This window comes from Eulemur rufifrons, chromosome 17, assembly GCF_041146395.1.
Source record: "Eulemur rufifrons isolate Redbay chromosome 17, OSU_ERuf_1, whole genome shotgun sequence".
Classification (NCBI taxonomy): Eukaryota; Metazoa; Chordata; class Mammalia; order Primates; family Lemuridae; genus Eulemur; species Eulemur rufifrons.
In genome coordinates this window covers 24,703,806-24,723,748 of record NC_090999.1, presented here as the reverse complement: position 1 = coordinate 24,723,748, position 19,943 = coordinate 24,703,806, and the positions used below count along the sequence as shown (strand labels likewise).

At 31.2% G+C, this 19,943-nt stretch overlaps 1 protein-coding gene across 1 annotated transcript in view; it reads right to left on the bottom strand.

The window, feature by feature from the left end:
• The window catches only part of NIPBL (NIPBL cohesin loading factor), a 184,513-nt gene that overhangs the window by 34,809 nt on the left and 129,761 nt on the right, over positions 1 to 19,943 (bottom strand). Inside the window, exons 16-32 of the mRNA XM_069492818.1 lie at positions 19,727 to 19,813; positions 17,249 to 17,480; positions 16,319 to 16,470; positions 15,647 to 15,727; positions 15,002 to 15,102; positions 13,460 to 13,598; positions 11,656 to 11,738; positions 10,812 to 10,944; positions 9,801 to 9,944; positions 7,353 to 7,442; positions 5,796 to 6,010; positions 5,594 to 5,696; positions 4,895 to 4,993; positions 4,641 to 4,787; positions 2,235 to 2,369; positions 970 to 1,068; positions 172 to 225 (exon numbers count right to left, since the gene is read on the bottom strand). Of these exons, the coding sequence (XP_069348919.1) occupies positions 172 to 225; positions 970 to 1,068; positions 2,235 to 2,369; positions 4,641 to 4,787; positions 4,895 to 4,993; positions 5,594 to 5,696; positions 5,796 to 6,010; positions 7,353 to 7,442; positions 9,801 to 9,944; positions 10,812 to 10,944; positions 11,656 to 11,738; positions 13,460 to 13,598; positions 15,002 to 15,102; positions 15,647 to 15,727; positions 16,319 to 16,470; positions 17,249 to 17,480; positions 19,727 to 19,813 (2,094 nt within the window). The remainder of the gene's footprint in view (positions 1 to 171; positions 226 to 969; positions 1,069 to 2,234; positions 2,370 to 4,640; positions 4,788 to 4,894; positions 4,994 to 5,593; positions 5,697 to 5,795; positions 6,011 to 7,352; positions 7,443 to 9,800; positions 9,945 to 10,811; positions 10,945 to 11,655; positions 11,739 to 13,459; positions 13,599 to 15,001; positions 15,103 to 15,646; positions 15,728 to 16,318; positions 16,471 to 17,248; positions 17,481 to 19,726; positions 19,814 to 19,943) is intronic.

Below are 19,943 nucleotides of genomic sequence, written 5' to 3'. Positions count from 1 at the left end.
AATAGGACAATCAATTAAACAGGGAAAATAACAAAAACATCCAGCCTAACATATTGAAATATATTTTCCCTACCAAAAGAATCAAAAAAGTTCTTTTATTTTTAAATCATAAAGTCTACGAAGAACCGACCTTTAAAATTTTATGTTACCTGGAGTCAAAATAACACTCACATTTTGAAGGAGTTGTTCAAACCAGTCATATCCAGTATCTCTGCATGCTGCAACCTAAGGGGGAAAAAGGTGACGAAACTATCAAAGTTAGAAATTTATTAAAAAACCAGAATAAAATATACTTTTGTTATGCTTTATCCTGAAGCATATTTCTGAATTTTCTCAATTAAAGTTTATTTTTAAAGTAAATGATTTTTTTTAGTAACCTAAACATTTACCAATGTTATAGAATTTTATTCTTAAAATATCTTGAAAAACACTAATGTACTGAAGTTTAATATGGTAGTAAATTTTGAATAATAACTTGAATCAGACTCTGTCAGATAAATCTGTAAGGTCTAAAACATTACAAAATTTCTTATATTCAAAACATGAAAAGTACTCTGGGTCAAAAAAATGTATAGCTTATTCATAAAATAAATGAAACAAAACTAATCTAAATTCATATTTTCTGAAAAAGACAGGAATTACTATCTCTTTGTAGCTTGCTACCCTTGGGCTATTGTCTCTATTCTTCCACTCCTCCTTTCTCTCCCTGTTTTCAATTGTTGGAGGAATAGGACAATCTCAGTATCAGTGCTTACGTCAACGAAAGCCAAGAAGTTGGGCTATGTGGAAACATCAACCTCATGTTACTTGCATCCCTTGAGTATCTCCAGAAATATAAAGTAAACGAAGCAGTGCTAAATGTCAAGATTAATCAAATATCTCATCATTGTCTCTTCCTTCATAAGACAGGGTAGGCCTCAACTAGGTTTGCACCCACAGTGACCACACACTTGTTCCAGTCCTTCTTACCACATCAGTGATGTTTAAAATTTTCCTTGTCATTGCTTCTTTGTCATTGTGTGGAGTTGGAGTAAACCAGAGTTTCTGGAATGTTTCATTTACTAATTTCTAGAGGAAAGAAAAAATTTCAAATTAACTAACTCACTACAACAAATATGGCAAATTTACAACCCCACATTCTCATTAAGGCCCAACACAAAGCTATAAATAACAAATCAAAACACAAGTTGCTGGGAATTTTTTGACATGATCACCAATTAATTTCTCAAATTTATGATTTTTTCAATTTGGAAAAGATTTAAAATAATTTGAATGGGCGATACTATGCTTAGCTTGCAACTTCTGTGTACTATATACTCAAATGTTTTTTATTAAACTAAAACATGTTTTTACTGTTTTTGAGGAAGTAGTTGTTATGATGTTTGCTAAACTTAAAAAATAGATGATATATATGATTACACATATATGTAAATTTACTAATGAATTTAAGACTAAACTTAAAATTTTCTTATTTTTAATTTTTATGGATACAGAATAGTTGTACATATTTATGGGGTATATGTGAAATTTTGATACAAGTGTACCATGTGTAATGATCAAATCAGGGTAATTGGGATATCCATCACCTCAAGCATTTATCATTTCCTTGTGTTAGAAACACTGTAATTTCATTGCAATTCAAGTTACTTTGAAATATACAACAAATTATTGTTAACTGTAGTCACCCTATTGTGCACTAAACCTTACTCCATCTACTTAACTCTATTTTTATACCCATTAATGAACTCCTCTTAATCCCCCCACCCAACCCCTGCAAACTACCCCACTCTCTATCTTTATGAGGTCAGTTTTTTTTTTAGCTACCACATATAAGTGAAAACATGTGATATTTACCTTTCTGTGCCTGGCTTATTTCACTTAACATGATGAAAGAAGGTATTTATTTACTAATTTAGAAAACCAAACACATAACATTTGAAAATCAATTTTAATTTGGTGAGAAACCTTTGGATATAATGTAATCTCTACAATGAATTAAATTAATATTATAATTCCTGAACTGGTTGGGAAAGATCAGATTTTATTAATCAATACAAAATCTAAAAATAAAAAAGTATCAATGTATGTATTTTTCTTAAGTTTATAAACTAAAAATATTGATTTGTTTGTAAAGTTTTTATATATATTTAAATCAAAATCTGGATGCAACAGATATTTCAATTACTTAAACATCAATGAAAAATAAATTTAGAGTAGTTGATGTTTCATCTTACCTTAATGCCCTCTTCATCATTGACTCTGCGAATCATTTTTACGCACATTTCTGTAATTTTTGGAAATGTTGGTTGTTCAATACAGATATCTCTTAGAATCTTTATTACCCTTTTCCTGACACTGATACCAGTATCCTAAAAACAGAAAGGTATTTTTAAATGTCAGAAAAGTTGTGATGCCTCAGGTATATGAAATTAGAAAATAACTATTCATAAGTAGTGTATTCACTATTTGTTAACATGATGAACATGGTCTACATATTTGCTCTTTACATGCTCTTTCTTATTGCTGCTATAAATGATTATTTTATTGTACTGCTTTTACTTTTAAAATATGATATCCAAGACATGGAAATATGCACTACAGTTTAGCCCTAGACACAAGATTAAAGTATAAGCTTGCAAGAATTAAATAATAAACATAAAGGTTTTAGAATAGCGTCTAGCACTTAAATAGCATATGAAGTATCATCTATAAAGTAGACTTAACAAAAATGTTTAACCTGACTCCAAACATTTTGTACTATCTTATGGTTTATAAGAAATATAAGAAACAAATTAAATTAAACAAAGCCATGGGGAAATAATAAAACTGACCTGGTCTTTTTAATCAGTCATTGTCATGGGAATGAATGTGTAAAAAAGAGTAAGAGAATAGCATTCAATTTTAAGACATGGCCCCCAAATGCAATATGTTATCTTTGATTGGATTCTGATTCTTTTTTTTTTTTTTTTTTTTTTTGAGACAGAGTCTCACTATGTTGCCTGGGCTAGAGTGCTGTGGTGTCAGCCTAGCTCATAGCAACCTCAAACTCCTGGGCTCAAACAATCCTTCTGCCTCAGCCTCCCGAGTAGCTGGGACTACAGGCATGCGCCACCATGCCAGGCTAATTTTTTCTATATATTTTAAGTTGTCCAGATAATTTTTTTAGTAGAGACGGGGTCTCGCTCTTGCTCAGGCTGGTCTCGAACTCCTGAGCTCAAACGATCCTCCCGGCTCAGCCTCCCAGAATGCTAGGATTACAGGCCTGAGCCACCATGCCTGGCCTGGATTCTGATTCTTAAACAAAAAAAAAAGACAGAAAAAGACATTTTGGGGACAACTGGAGGATCTGAATGTGAACTGGTTCTTAGATGATACCAGGGAGTGTTAATGTGATTGGGTGAGATAATGGTTTTGTTTATATAGGACAGTATTCCTTTTTGGTGATACAAACTGACGTATTCACGAGAAAAGGAGCAAAACGTTTGTAATTTAAATGTAAAGAATTTAGCAGAAAGTACAGATGAAATATGGAGGTGGGTACATGGGTGTTCATTGTACTATTTCCCTTTAACTTAACAAATTTTCATATTAAAGAGTTTTAAAATAAAAAGCATCAGGTATTTAGCATGAAAAATTATTAATGTCCATTATGTGGTTTAGCAATTCTGAAAACACTGGAGGATTTTTTGCTAGGTTTAACTCGGTCAGAGTTCATTAAATATTTGGGAATCCTGTTGATTCTATCCCTCACTCTTCAAATGACTGAAGCATTAAAAAGGAAAAAAAATTCTTCCACACTTTCCTTATTTGTTTTTCAACCAAAATTTATATCTAGTTGAAACTAAAAATTACTCTATAACTCTCAGAGCCACACAATATTCTGATATTAGGCTAAAAGTGACAAGCTCTTTTCATTGCAGGAATACCTAATCTTGTGCACTAATCATCTATGTTGAGTTCTGCAAGAAGTCAATACACCTGCAGTGGGCAGTGTGGAGATTCCACAGATATTTCCTAATGCCAGTGCTTCCTTTTATTTTCCAGGAAAATGCTTTAGGCCCAGGGAATACCATGACACACAAGAAAAGAGTATTTTAGAACAGTATTTCTTAAGTTGGCTCTTATGCCTCAAATAGTTTTCTGGCTTAACTTACAGGTATATCTGGGCTCATCATAATTCAGCTTTAAGGAAACATGCAAATAAACATAAAGGATCCAAAAATATTATCAGATACCAATGTTCTGTACTTGTCTCTCACTGAAATAATTCTTCCTCTTTATATATATATATATATATATATATTTTTTTTTTTTTTCTAGATTCCTGTTCAAAAACATTTAACTATCCCACATAGTTCTTATAATCTAATTGCAAACTGGCGGAATTAAAAAGTAACAGTAACTGAAAAAAGGAATCCAATTTTTAGTGATTTTTTTTCTATGATACTGACCGTGCTATTAAAAAATAGCCTGTTTAGAAAGTTGCTATAGTTCATAGACTAGGCAATATGTATTTATATTGCATACATGTTTACTTTTCTACTTTAACTTAAAACAAGACCGGATACTCAAAAGGCAAAATTCGAGTATCAATCGTGATTATACTGATGAATCATTATAAAAATGACAAAAAAAAGTACCAATATTCTTTCAATCAGCATATCATAATACTGTTCAGCAAGCTGAGGTCGACAAAGGACAAATCGACCTAGTAATTCTACTGCTGCTTCTCGGACACTGGTGGAGTTATCCATCAATCGTCCATGAACTCCTCGCTGCATATCAAGCTAAAGAAAAATGGAAAAAAATATATATATAATTTATACCAAATAGAGGTAATATTTTAATTTAAATAGAAAATCCAAGTAAGAAGAATCATTTTTGTTCTCTTTACCCTCGCTAAAATACTGGGGTCTACAGCAACAACCTCAGATAAACATTTCATGGCTTTTGTTCGAACAGCAATTGCATTTTCACCAAGAACTCGTAGGATCTGCCAAGAAAACATCAACATTTTCATAAATTTTATAACATGAAATTATAAAAAAATGAAAATACAAAAGAAAAGAATCTATTATTTATTTCCCTTTAATTTGTATACAAATGAATAAAAGCTATTACTGACCCAATGTGTAACTTAACGCTTAGTACAGATGGTAAGTGAGGCAGTCTATACTTTGAAGTCTTTTCTTTACCTTGGCATTTTCCATTAAACCTGGTTTTTATTGTTGTGCTTCATTTGTAAGAACCTATAGACCCACTAAAATCTTGCTATGTGTAACTTTAACCAAGGATTTTAGTATCATTTAAATCAGAATTTGGTAACTGAATAATTTATTTTCAAACATCACCTGTACTCTATCGTGTGTGTACTCAAACAGATATATACCTATTTATCTGTAAAATAATAATCAATATGTAAAAAGCATGTAGAAAAAGGGCATTTAAACAAATAGGAACATATTATAGAAACTCACACTGCTTCTATGATCTTTTAAATATCTGTGCTCAACAATGAAAAACATTATATACCCACAAGCAGCCAGAATCAGAAAAATCAAAATCACTGTATAAGGAACTCTGACCCATTTACCTGTGTCAAATAAATATCAAAGCTCTGGGCAAACGGCCTCATGGAGGCCAAGTATCGAACAATCAAGCAAGCATCATCATAGTCCACAGTATCAGAGTTCATCCTGCAACAAAAGGTCATTTAAAAATTTGTTTTTGTAACTAAGGTAAATAGGTATCAAAGAGATAAATGAAAAAATAAACGTTTTCTCTTTAGATCTTACTTTAACGTGCTGAACTGAGAGGGTGTGGTTTTGATAATGCTTCTAAGAAATTTTTTCCGGTTTTCAGCTCGATGCATAATTTGACCAGTTGTCTCAATTTCCTTTGCATGATGTGTTCCTTCAGATGATTCTTCATCTTTTTGTGATTTCATTGCTTTTTCTGTTTCCAGAGTTGTGTCACGGAACCACTGGGCTATATAGAATTTACGAGAAAACTGGCAAGAAATTAGGTAGACTTGAGCTTGATGAAATTAGTAATAAAATTTCTAAGTCACTTATAGAGTGCTCACAATCAGGAATGCAAGTATTAAGGTTTACTTTAAAAATTTATTTTTATTTTTTAGAGACAGAGTCTGGTTCTGTCACCCAGGCTAAAGTGCAATGGCATGATCATAGCTCACTGTAATCTCGAACTCCTGGGCTCAATTTGATCCTCTTACCTCAGCCTCCCAACTAGCTGGGACTAGAGATGTGTGCCACCATGCCTAGCTGATTTTTAAATTTTGTGTAGAGACAGGGTCTCACTATGTGGCCCAGGCTGCTCTCGAAGCAATCCTCTTGGCCTCAAGCAATCCTCCTGTCTGGGCCTCCCAAAGTGCTGGGATTACAGGTATGAGCCACTGAGCCCAGCCAAGGTTTTCTTTAAAATAACTTTCATCAGATAAAAACAGATTTTAAGGAAGCTAGAAAATCTGGAATATCCTGAATGATACAAAACTTACTGTACTTTGTTACAATACTTACATTAATGATGTGAAAAGATAATTTGATAAATACAACTATGTTAAATACAGAATACTGCTATCAACTAATTAACCAAGGATAATACCATATAAGTCAGTAATGATGGGTCAACTAGAAAAGTTTAGAAAAAATGGATCAAATGCTGATGGTAGAAGACTCCATTTGTTTTCAAACCTTGCCTTAGTTCTGCAAGAAATATACAGGCCAATTATCACTGAAATAGTTTAACACTGTGGCACACCTGCAAATCTGTTTCTTTGAATACAGATGAAAACCTGCAGTAGTTGGCTTAATAGCTTAGTGATAACCAATCACTTCTGATTGCATATCTCATCAGTTAAAAAAAATTAAAAAATTAAAAATTAAAAAATAATATTCTTGAACAAAAGATTATGTTTTATAAATGAAACTATTATACTAATATTTATATACAAAATACAACATACATAAAATAGAATTAAGGATTATATTTAAAAACAAATATACATATAAAAATCTAATTGTTTCTTTTTATATGCTAACAGATCATTTCATGCACCACTTGGCCCATACCCACTGTGAGGACCAAAGACCTAGCCTAGTTCCAAATATTTCTCGTCACACAATTTGAGTATAGTACAGTATCTGTAACCAGAATTCCATATAACACAAATCAACCCCTGCTATTCATTTCTGTTTAGTTTATCAAGCATACCTTTGTTTCAAAATTAATATTACAAACAACTTTTCCTCTTCATGCTACCTCCCAATTTCTTTTAGACTCAATTTAAATAAACATGTAATACCGTCAAAAACAGGAGAAAAGAATCCTACCACTAGTGAAGGATCAGTCTCAGTGTTTTCATCCAAGTAATCAAGCAATGCTTTTTGCAATTGTTGGATTTCATCTTCTCCTCCTGAAACCTACAGAATAAACCAAATCAAAGAATAAAAAAGATATTACTGGTGTGCTTTAATAAATCATCTAGTTGTAAACACAAATCTGATGGAAAAAACTGACAAATATCAAAAATGAAAATAAAACCATAGTAACTAAAAGGAAGAAATAGCAAACTACTATTTCTGAGAAATATATTATATATAGATAGCTGAGATTAGCCTTTCTTTTTATGAACCACATGTTATCTTTCTTTTAAAGAGTTCATAGGTAGCTGACATAAAAATTACCAGAACAATGTGTTAAATCTTCAAAGGTATGAATGCCCTAGCACCAGTTTTCTGTTTGGAAAAAAAAAAGAGATAACTCCAAACTTTTAATCTAGTAAATAGAAATGGTTGTTATCTGTATTAATATGTATTAAGAATTTCCTTGGGGTATTATTTAAAAAGAACATTACAGAAGGGAAATATTTTTATTTATACTTAATATGAGAATAGTACTTTATTTCATGTTGGATATTAAATATGCAATAGGTGAACTATTTAGCTGTCTAGGTGCAGAAACTTAAGGGTTCTGCCAAGAATTATAGAGCCAAAAATTTTCTGTGAGTTGACATTCAAGTCCACAGTTTATATTCTAGCAGTTCCAGGTTTACCATGTAAAATGCCACATATAAGGTTTAGAATATATCTAACCACAAAGTGAAGATTAGAATAATCCATGTTCTAGGAGTGTGACGAAACTGATAAATTCAGAAATTAGTCATAGCTCTGTAAACTATTAATAGTACACTACAAACTTACAAAATGAATTTGGAAGTATGTCTTAAAAGCCATAAAGATATTTAAAAATGATCCCTCCCTTCCAGTTGTGCAATGTACAGTATACAATATGCACAGCCATATGTGGCAATAAGAAATTCTAGGCCCACTCTGGGAAATACTGAAAGTCACCTAGCACCTAGATCTTAGCTTCTACCTTACCATTCACCAATAAAAGAAACCAGGATTCCTTGGAGAAATAGCTGATCCCAGGGCTGGGGCAGAGAAAGTAAAAGATGTGCCTGAAACACCTGTTGTGCCAGAAAGTAAGAAAAGTCCTCAAAGAATGATGGGAACATATCAAAAGGACATAAAAGCCAGGTTAAAGGGGCTTTTACTGATCAAATCTGGGACAATTTAAGCATTAAAATAATGATGATAACAAATTACAACATATTAAATAGAACAGGAATGGTAGTATTATATGAGATGGTAATATTAATGATACTTTTTAGCTTTTGATAATTGTACTATGGATATTTAAGTGAGAGTTCTTGTTTGCAGAGATATACATTAAGCAGTGGCTCTCAAACTTCAGCATTCATTAGAATCACTTGGAGGGCTTGTTAAACTACTGACTTCCACAACCAGTTTCTGATTCGGTAGGTCCTAAGATTTACATTTTTTGTTAAAGATGTACTTGTTAGTAGTTCCCAGGTGATTTCAATGTTGGTGCTGCTTGTCCAGGGAATCACACTTTGAAAACCACTGCACTAGAGAATTCAGGGGTAATGTGGGCATAGTGTCTGCAATTTAACTTTAAATGGTTTGGAAAAAAATGTTTTTTAAAAAATATGGCTGTATAGAAAGAGATACACACAAGAGAATGATAAGGCAAATGTTGTAAACTGTCAACAATTAAGGAATTTGGGTGAAATGTTTATGGGAGTTCCTTGTACTATTCTTACAACTTTTCTGTAAGGTTGAAATTATTTCAAAACACAAAGTATAGCAAAAAAATTAGAGGAATTTCTATGAACATATATACAGATACCAACTAAAAAAAGACAAGGAAAAGGAAAACGGAAGTTGTATGTGGTAGGATTACAGATCATTTCCCTATTTCTGAAGTAACTTTCTGTATTACCACCACTTCAACCATACTTTAAAAAAAAGAATGAAATAATAAAACACCTTTTCCCTAAGAACATTCTCTAATATAATAAAATAAAAAAGCCTTCCTCAATCCTTGCCAATATAAAAAGATACACAATATTCAACAGTACAAAATAATCTTATTTGGCGTGTTAAATCACCATCTCAGTAAGCTAAAGATTTAAATAAAATTTATGTTAAACCAAATATAAAATAGAGTTACACATTCATAATAGTTGTTCACAGAAAGTAAACTAAAGATTTATATAAACCATTCAGAAGTTTCTGTTAGACTTTATAATCCACCCTAAGTTATTACATTTCTCTTTGGAGCTCTGAAAAGCCCACCTTTAAAAGTATAAATCTTATTTTGAATTCATAAAATGAAATGCAAAACTATCGTAAGAACATCCAAATAAAACAACTATCATTTATTCCAATAATTTAAATTCTTTATCTCAATACCTGTTTTAAAATTCGTTCTATAGACCCTTGATCCATTTTGCTTGTAACAGCATCTTTCCTCAGCCGTGCAGCAACAGTTCCAAGGTAATCAAGAGAAGCCACTCTTAAAGCCATCTCTGTTGACTTGTTACTGAACTGATGAACCTAAACATCAAAATAAAGCAGTTTTAATAGATTTACAATAATATATCTTTCATTGCAATTTACCATATAAATTCCCAGTCGATGTTGTACTATTTGAAATTTAAATATTTTTTTCTTATGATGACTCATAAAGTGATTTCTGCCATAAAGTGATTTTGATCTTCTGGGATCTGAACATTTTCATTTGGCTAAAAAAATTATATAGATTAAACCTCTTTAAGAACGTAGTCACTTTTTAAGTATGTAGGCTCAACTGTTTGTTTGTATAAAATGGGATATTACTGAGTAAGAATTTCTTAGGGTGGAATTCTGATGCCTCTAAAACATTATCATAGTTTCAGAATAGTATTAATATATTTTCCAGTTCACAAAAAGGTCCCAAAAGCTTTTTAACAATTTATATTGCACAAGCCCAAATGTAGTTTAAAAATAAAAAGAGAAATCACAGTAATATTTCTTTGAATTTCTGTATTATGTTACACGAGGACTAGAAAGTGCTGTATGTTTTCAGAAAAACTCTTAAAGATGACAACAAGGAATTCACAAGAATCAATTTCATGCTTTGAAATGAATAACTTATGACTCAGTGTTGAGATGTGTTTAACTAACAATACTTCTATACCCCCCCAATTTTTTAAAGCATTATTTTACTTAATGTAATGAAATGAAAGCACCAAAATTCACAATAGTTGAAGGTTTCTACAAGGCACTGACAACATTGTGTACAGTCATACACATGCAAAAACAGAGATGCAATGTTCATATTTCCTTACACATTTTTAAAGAATTCATCATCTGTGAATCAGAGTACATCCTCATTATGTTGTCTTCTAGTAATCTAATAATCTTTAAATGCTATACTCTTACCAACAGTCTCCCTAATAAACTAAGGAGTAGTTCAGCAGCTGGCCATTCAGGTTTATTGACTGTTGAAAGAAGGTCTTGAACAAAATTTTCAAACAGTGGTCTATAATCTTCTTCACCTTGCTTACTACCACATCTGTTCAAAGATAAATAAAGAAAAGGATGTCAATTTAGGTGACATGTCTACCAACATGACTGAAATTTTGCTAATTAAGTTTTCTTTTCTCTACTTCTAGAAACAAGGTATACGAAAGTACATTAAATAAAATATGGCTTAAAGGCTGGGTGTGGTGGCATGCACCTGTAATCCCAGCTACTCGGGAGGCTGAGGTGAGAGAACTGCTTGAGTTCAGGAGTTCGAGACCAGTCTGGGCAACAAAGCAAAATCTCATCTCAAAAACAAAACAAAACAAAACAAATCAAATTATGGTTTAAAATGAATCTACTTCTCAAACTCCATTACCCCTCAATAATAGGGAATTCATTTATTAACATCACTTTCTGGCAAGTATAAAACATTTTAAAAAGTGATCACTGTTTTGCTTTCTACAGGATGACCACAAATTCTTACGGAGGCTAGCTAAGTAACCTCTCCCTGCAAACTTCCTATTCTATTAAAATAAGAAAATTCTTCAAAATTTACTGAAGAAAAATTGAGAATTTCAATCTAATACTTTAATGACTCTAACATATAAACAAGTTCACAGAAACCAAGTTCAGGAAACCAAGGGCCAGGGAGATGTATTTAAGGTTCAGATTATGGCAGTAAACTGATTAATCTTTTTTACTAAATGAACTATTCTCTATATTGTGGCAAATAAAAATCATATATGTTAATTTTGCTCACTTTTTAAGGAAGATGGAAAGGAAGTTTTGGGCTGTTCGCATAGCTGTTTCATATGAGTTGGTAATAACAACATCCTGGTCAACCTAAAGTGAAAAAAATAAATTTATAAAGATATTAGAAAAAAAAAAAATCAACAAACAAATTAGCTCAGTTGCTATTGCCATGTTATTACTGAATAGGGGTAATACATATAAACATTAAATTGCTTACAATATCCTTTTATATATGGAGAGAAGCCACAATTAGCATACTAAACATATTTCAATACTTTATGAAATCAAAGGAAAATATTGGTAGAGTATTACTAAAATAGGTAAGGGTGACAAATGTGGTTAATAAATGTAATATCAATAGTTGCTTATCAACATCCTGGTCATAACAAAAGGAAATGGATTGAAAATACAATAAGAATTTTGAAAAAAATATTCTAACCTCAAAGTTTAAGAAACACTGGAATATAAGCCAAAAGAAAATTTGTGCATTCATTAGATATGTAAAGATTAGGAAATAAGTAGTCAATTCACAGTTGTATGACCCCCAAAAAGGTTAACAAATAGAAGAAAAGGGGCTCCAGCTCATTAATAACCAGGAAAATGCAAAATAAAACATGATATTAAAACCATTTCACAGTGAGAAGATGGGATAAAATCAAAACATTGGAATGTAAACTGAAACACCACTTTGATAAGCAAACTGACAACATCCAGTTAAGTTAGTGCATGTACACTATTTTAACTCCACTTCTAAGTATATTGAGAGAAACTCTTGCTTTAAGTTGTGATACTATTATACAATGTTTTAAACTCAAGTCAAAAAGAATCTGGTATGAGTTATATGTATTAAAAACAACACTGAGTGAAAAAATTAGCTGTAAACATGTCACTAACATTTATATAAATGCAAAAAAACCCCCACATTTATGCAGATAAATAAATAAATGAAAGGAGATAAACATACTCATGATACCGGTCACCAATAATAAGAAAGGGAAGATTGGAGACAGAACAATGGAACTGGGATGGAGGGGTTGGTGGAGGAGGAAAAGAGGACCTCAAGTTTCTGGATAATTTGTTTACTTTATTAGTTAATTATTATATATTTATTATTATAAAAAACACATATACTTATGTTTACTTATGTTTGGCTATAACAGAATACATAAATAAATAAAATTATTTCTGTTTCTCTTGAACTTTTGTTGAAGTAAAACTAAAGAACTTGGAAAAATGTCTATAAAAGTTATAAAACCAAATAGCAAATTTAAGCTATGTGTCATCTATCAAGGAGGACATAAACTCATTTTCCATGTAAATTCTATGTTAATTATAATTGTATGTTATGCATTTATATACAGGTTGTGTATCCCTAATCTGAAAATGTGAAATTCAAAATGCTCCAATGGCACTCAAAAAGTTTCAGATGTTTGAGCATTTTGGATTTCAGATTCTGAAATTAAGAATACTCAACATGTATGTATATTACATATTATAATATTCACTTTTATAGTCAATATCTCACTGACCCCTACAAAGCTGGTATGGTAGTCTTGATAAGTATTATCCCTATTTTATAGCTGAAGAAACAAACTCAGAAAGATTAAAATGATTTCTATGTTTCAAGATGGGTAGATGTAAGAGTCAGAACCAGAACTCAAGTCTCCAAAATCATGTCTAGTGCTCTGCAAGGACCTTAAAGCCTAGCCATGAACCCCTAATCAAGAACTTGTTTTATAAGAATGACAGAGAATATAGGTGTTTTCTTCCATAAAAGTACAGAGTTACAAAACCTTTAAAAGATTCCTTACTTTTTTATTCGAGTCCTCTTCTGAATTAGAGTCCTTCTCAGATGACGGTAAGTGCACCACGCACTGAATAAGTTGTAAAACCAGTGCTGTAACCATCTGAATATACATAGGTTCTCCATCCATATCACTACTGTTCAGCCTTGAAAAAAAATATGTGCAATATGAAAATAATCTCATTTTACATCTCATTTATCATTTTACATCTTGCAAGTTTCAAGATGCTTTCTTTACCATATTTCTAGGCATTATTTCAGTGCTTATCACATAGCACTTGTGTCTAATTACTTTTAATAAATTAGAAAAAAATATCAAGTAAATGCCTATGCATGTTCAGATAATTAAAATGCTCAAAGGAAAAATACAATATTTAATACAAATTTCTCTACTTATATATAGATAAAATTTATATGAAGGATTATTAAATACTTCTCAATATGATTTTTAAAATGATAAAAGTCTTCAAGGTTTTTAAAGGCCCATAAATTCTGGTATTTATCTGTTGAATCTGATATTCATTTGGTATTAAAATCTGCTACACAGCTCTTGACCATCTGTGTTAGAGTATAGAGTTAGTGGCATAGATTATGAAAAATCAGTTTCTAAGTCTTTTGTTCTATAGATAACGTAGAAGTGTAAGAATCCTTTTACATGTTGATAGTTTCTCTTCAGGTTTAACAGACAGTAGATGTTTATCAATACATAATTAGTCCACAAATGATTAAGATAAAATAATTATCTTAGAGAAGAAAGCCCTCAAAACAATATAAAATAGCCCTACATGCCAGGTTAACACATTTAATCACTCAGAAACATTAAGATAATTATCATGATAACAATGATTACCTCTGATGGCAAAAATGATAATACTGACCATAGTAATGGATAGCATTCTTTAGTTACAGTGTGCTCAGTGCTTAAAGAGTATTTAATCCCTGTGTTTATATTCTATACTGCTGTTAGAGTAATCTTACAGCTCTCTTTTTAAAATATTATTTAATGGTTTACCACTGTCCAAAGAATCATGTCCTTACTATGGCTTATAAAATCCTCTTGGAACTGCCCTGACTCTTTTGAGTCATATTTCCTATTGCTCTTTTCATTGACCAGTGAGAGGGATGATTTTGCCCTTCAGTGCCTGGAAATAATTTTGGTTTTCACAACTGGAATGGGAGGATTTCTATTGGCATCTGGTGGGTAGAGATCAGGAATGCTGCTAAACATCCTATATTGCACAAGACAGCTATGTACAACAAAGTATCATCTGGCCCGAAATGTCAATCATGCCAAGACTGAAAGACTGTGCTATAAGTCTTTATACTTGAAGATCACTAGACTTCAAGTCCCCCAAATATGCCATGCTATTTCGCACATCTAAGCTACTCTTCATGCTGTTTTGACTGAATTGCCTTTTATTTAATCACTAAATATGTATCAGAAATGATGAATACATGATGGTTCAATATATACATGGTTGAATAAATACATGATGGTTCAATATAATGGAGTTCTTCATTATACTTGACCTTTTTTATAATTAGTTACCTGAAGTTCCTTAAACTCCTCTTGCTGGTTGGTAATCTTGCAAGTGAAGTAAAAATTTCTTCTAAAATTAATTGCCTATGTTTTTCATATCTTGAGAATACCTGTTTAGTAATTATAAGATTCCAAATTAAATTTATAATAGAAAACAAAAGTAATATGATACTATGTAATAAAAAATATTACTTGCCACTTAGAATGAAAATGTTTTCAACATCTTCAATGGTAATGACTTAAGATAATTTGCTGAATTTTTCTATAATTAATTGTAACATTCTTACAGAAGTTAAAGTGTATACTAGCTTCATTTAGAGGTGTATGATATCTTGGTCATGGAACGCAAGATAAGATTTAAATGATTTGAAATGATTTTAATTTTATTATAAATATTAAGGAACTATTATATGCAATATTTGCAAGAATTTACAGGTTTTTTAAATTTGACAAAAACAGAATAACCCAACGAATTCACAGACCAGAAAAATAAATCCTGTTTATAAAATCTAATAAGACATACTAAAATAGTCCTTATAATGAAAAAAATGAATGTACTAGAAACTAGGAATCTGCATTAATTTTTAAGAGTTTAGATTAAATTACATTAATGTTATTTTGAGGCAATTAAAAATATAAATTGATTATACTTACTGCAGTGACTAACTTAATGGCACACAACTGCAGTTCACTGACATTTTCCACAAAAAATGGTGTTATTCCCATTGATGAAACCTGTAAAAAACCAAAAATGAGAAATTGGTACATATCTTTAGTTGAGTTCAGTAATATTTTATCTTACTAAACTCTAATACATTCATAAACTTACTGGAAAACACTAAGAGGGCATTTTCCTTTCCCCTACCTGATCAGCATCTATTCCTATCTCTGTACCCCTTCATCTTGAACCATATTAACACATATATCAGGTACCTTGCTTCATAGCTGCCATTTCTCTAATCTCTGCCATTTGAATTTATAAATGTCACAGGAATATAAAGAAACAAAAAGCATTTTGTTATCCTGGATGAAAATACTCTATAAATTCAATATTTCTTATTCACAATACAAAAGAAATAACTTGTAAAAAATTCAAAGTTTGAAATTTACACTACATTCATCTGTCCTCTTCCCAAAATGTTTTTTAAAACTTCCTGAACTTTCATTTCTTAAGTTGAGATGCAATATACTCTGAACAGGAAAAATTAACATAGTGCTGGTATTATTACTGAGTGAGCAAGGTTATACTAGACTCAATCGGACTCAATCAAACTATTCTTAAATCATTTGTTCTAGAAATACATACAATGCTTCCATAAAACTTACCTGAAGAATTGTTGTGTCTGTAAGAAGTTGTATCTCTAGCAATTCTGATAAGCTACTAACGATGTCACAAACTTTGTTATAAAGCATTACTATTACTCTCTGCTTATGGGTAGAACATTTAGCCCGTTTTGCCTTTGAACTTAACAAGCCTCCTAAAATGAAACAAATTTAAGACAAGGAAAAGAACAACTTTTACTAATTCTCAATAAATAATACTAAAACTGTTTTCTCAATTAAGAGAAGATAATTTTTTTTGGCCACATAAAAATACAACCTGGCAGATAAAGCTTATTAAGAGAAAATTATTCTCTAGGGATATTCTATTATAACAGATAATCTGTGGTACATTTCAGCAGCTATTAAATTCTTTTATCTAAAATATTACTTTATCTTGATTTCTATTTTTTTCCATTGGACCAGGATAGTAATGTTATATTTTCCTTTAAATTAACCTGATTATTATTATAATCAAGTATAAATTATTCATTAACCTGAGTTTGGCTTTCCTCTCTTCAAATGTGTATATGTTAACTATTTCTTTGCTCACTTAAAAGGTTATGAATAAGAGAAAGAGTATTCTTTAATTAATCCATTTTGCAGATAACTATTATGTTAAAATTAGGGGAAAGTGATAAATGGAACCAGAAGCTAATATTATCTGGGATTTTCCCTGACCAGTAAAAATAATTTCTATTATACATAAATAGTTGCTAAAGAAATAATAATTGAAAAAGTACTGTATTATCTAAAAGCTCTATAGTCAAGTCAAATCCACAATCAAAATCAATGTTTATTACAATTTACATGACTAAAATATTTTGGTGCCATTTTAAAGTCACCGTATTCTGACTTATCCAACACAGAAAAAAATTTACAATAGATGATTTTCATACTGTACTAAAGACTATAAATATAAAAGGGCAAACTAACCTCCATGAGGATCTAATCTATAAACAGGATCATACTGAGGATAAAGTGTATTCTGCAAATGAAATTTAGTGTACTGTATAACTCTTTCAATTACATCCTCAATGTATACAGCTTTTGGCATGTTAGGGGATGTCATAATGTTGATAGTTGTAAGACAGGCATCTGCTGATTTTGTAACTCTCTCCATAATAAGGTCTCTCCATAACCTTTCTTCTTCTTCAGTATCGTTATTCTATAAAACAGCACATTGTTAATGACATGGAAGTAAACACATTTATAGGTTTAAAGTATGAATAAAAATTATGATATATTTGATTTTTACTGGTAGAGAAGAGTGCTTTTACGTGCGTACATTCTTTAAAGACTATCCAGAATAAAGCAGAAATACAAATACTACTTTAAGCAACATTTTTGTTTCAATGTCTACAACCATGATATATGCTATCTCCTCAATTCACCACTAGATGACTCTACTATAACAAAGTTACAGTTCCTTTATCTTTTGTGTACTTTAGCCAAATCTAAGATTTTATTGCTAAGGTTTTTAGGAATAAAAATAATTTCACTAAGAACTCTAGCTCTCTAGAACTCCAAATTCTTGATGATGTGTACCACAATTTCTTGGCAAAGCACTTAAGTAACTTGTAGACTAACGATGGAGTAGACTTACACTTTAGGTTTCTCTAAGCTCTTTGTTTCTGTTATTCAACAAGTAGCTAAAAATGAAGGCATTAAAAAAATAGACATATTTAACAATCCAGATAACTACCATCTGAGATTATTTTTCTACATATTTTATTCCATGAGATCACTTAGTAATCCTGTGGCTTTTGCAAACACCAAGAACACTTCCCTTGTGAGATAAAATAAAATCCAGTATTCATATTAAATATATGTAGTATGCATGTATATACAAGAATGGAAATATATTATCAAAAGTGTTAAAAGTGGTTATTGCTGGATGAGAACATGGATTTGTGTTTTGCAAATTTTCTACAATAAACATACTACCTTTATAATTGGGCTTTTAAAATAAAGAAAATTCATTAACTCAAAACTTCTCCAAATTCTTGTCTCACATTAAATGGCTATAAGCATTAATGTTTGCATTCATTAATGTTAGAGATATCAAGATCAATTTGAATGCATGTGTAATTTATAAAGTCAGCTACAATGCTAGGAAGGCAAATCCCAGGAAATTTACTTTAGTCAATTCATAAACCATTACAATCATGTTGCTACTGCTTTTGATATAAACATATTAAAATATAGTAACAGTTGCAGTTGACACTTATTGAGAAGTTACAACGTGCCAGACACCCATTTAATCCTTTCAACAACCCTTTGAGGTAGATATAAAATTGGTATATAAGGATTAATGTACACTAATCAAGGATTAGTATACATTACGAAATCATAATAAGGTTTCTAACTAATTCTCCAGGAATGGTAACAAAAAGACTTATTATCTACCATTATATCATAAATGAAAAAAATTGGTAAACACACTCATACACTTGCACAAAGAAGAACATACACTAAGATTAAAGAATACTCCTTTAAATTAAATAAATTTACATCTATCTTTATCACTCTTACTTTATATCAAAGCTACAGATTGACAATGCATAACATTAATTTTGAATTACTAAAAGCGAAATTCTTTTGACAATGCTAATGAATGTAATTAGTAAATTGCGGTAACCAGTTCAAATTAATGAAATGTAGAATTTTCCCTATAAATCAAAATTGCTTATGAAAAATTTCATAGTAGTCCCCACTTATCCACAAGGGAGACATTCCAAGATTCCCATTGGATGCCCAAAACCCTGGATAGTACTGAATCCTGTATGTACCATATTTTCTCTTATATATACATACCCCTAAGATAAAGTTTAATGTATTAATTAGGCACAGGAAGAGATCAACAACCAATAATAAAATAGAACAAGTATAACAATATACTGTAATGAGAGGCCGAGGCAGGAGGATCCCTTGAGATCAGGAGTTTTAGACCAGCCTGAGCAAGAGTGAGACCTCATCTCTACTAAAAATGGAGAAAATCAGCCAGACAATTAAAAATAGAAAAGAAAAAAAATTAGCTGGGTGTGCTGGCGAGCACCTGTAGTCCCAGCCACTTGGGAGGCTAAAGCAGGAGGATCGCTTAAGCCTAAGAGTTTGAGGTTGCTGTGAGCTAGGCCTATACCACGGCACTCACTTTAGCCCGGGCAACAGAGCGAGACTCTGTCTCAAAAATAAATAAATAAATAAATAAAACTGTAATAAACATTATGTGAATGTGGTATCTCTCTCTCACTCTCTCTCAAAATATCTTACCGTACTGTACTTACCTATTTTTGGATTGTGGTTGACTTTAGGTAACTGACACCATGGAAAATGAAACCTGGGATAAAGGAGGACTACTGTACAGCTTAACAATATTAAGAATAAAATTAACAATATGGATCTTAAACTTACATGATTTAACAAAGTGGAAAGCTTTGACCCATCCTGAATATTCTTTTCCAAGATATTTAGGACTTTCACAGTTTTGTCAGTTGAAAGCTAAAATGACAACATAAATTCTTTTATTAATCACTAGTAAGAGTTATAAATTATTCAAAGAAACACTCTGTACAATTAGTCTGTTTGACCTATGGAAGAGGTAACATTACCACCTTCTGAAAGAGTGAAA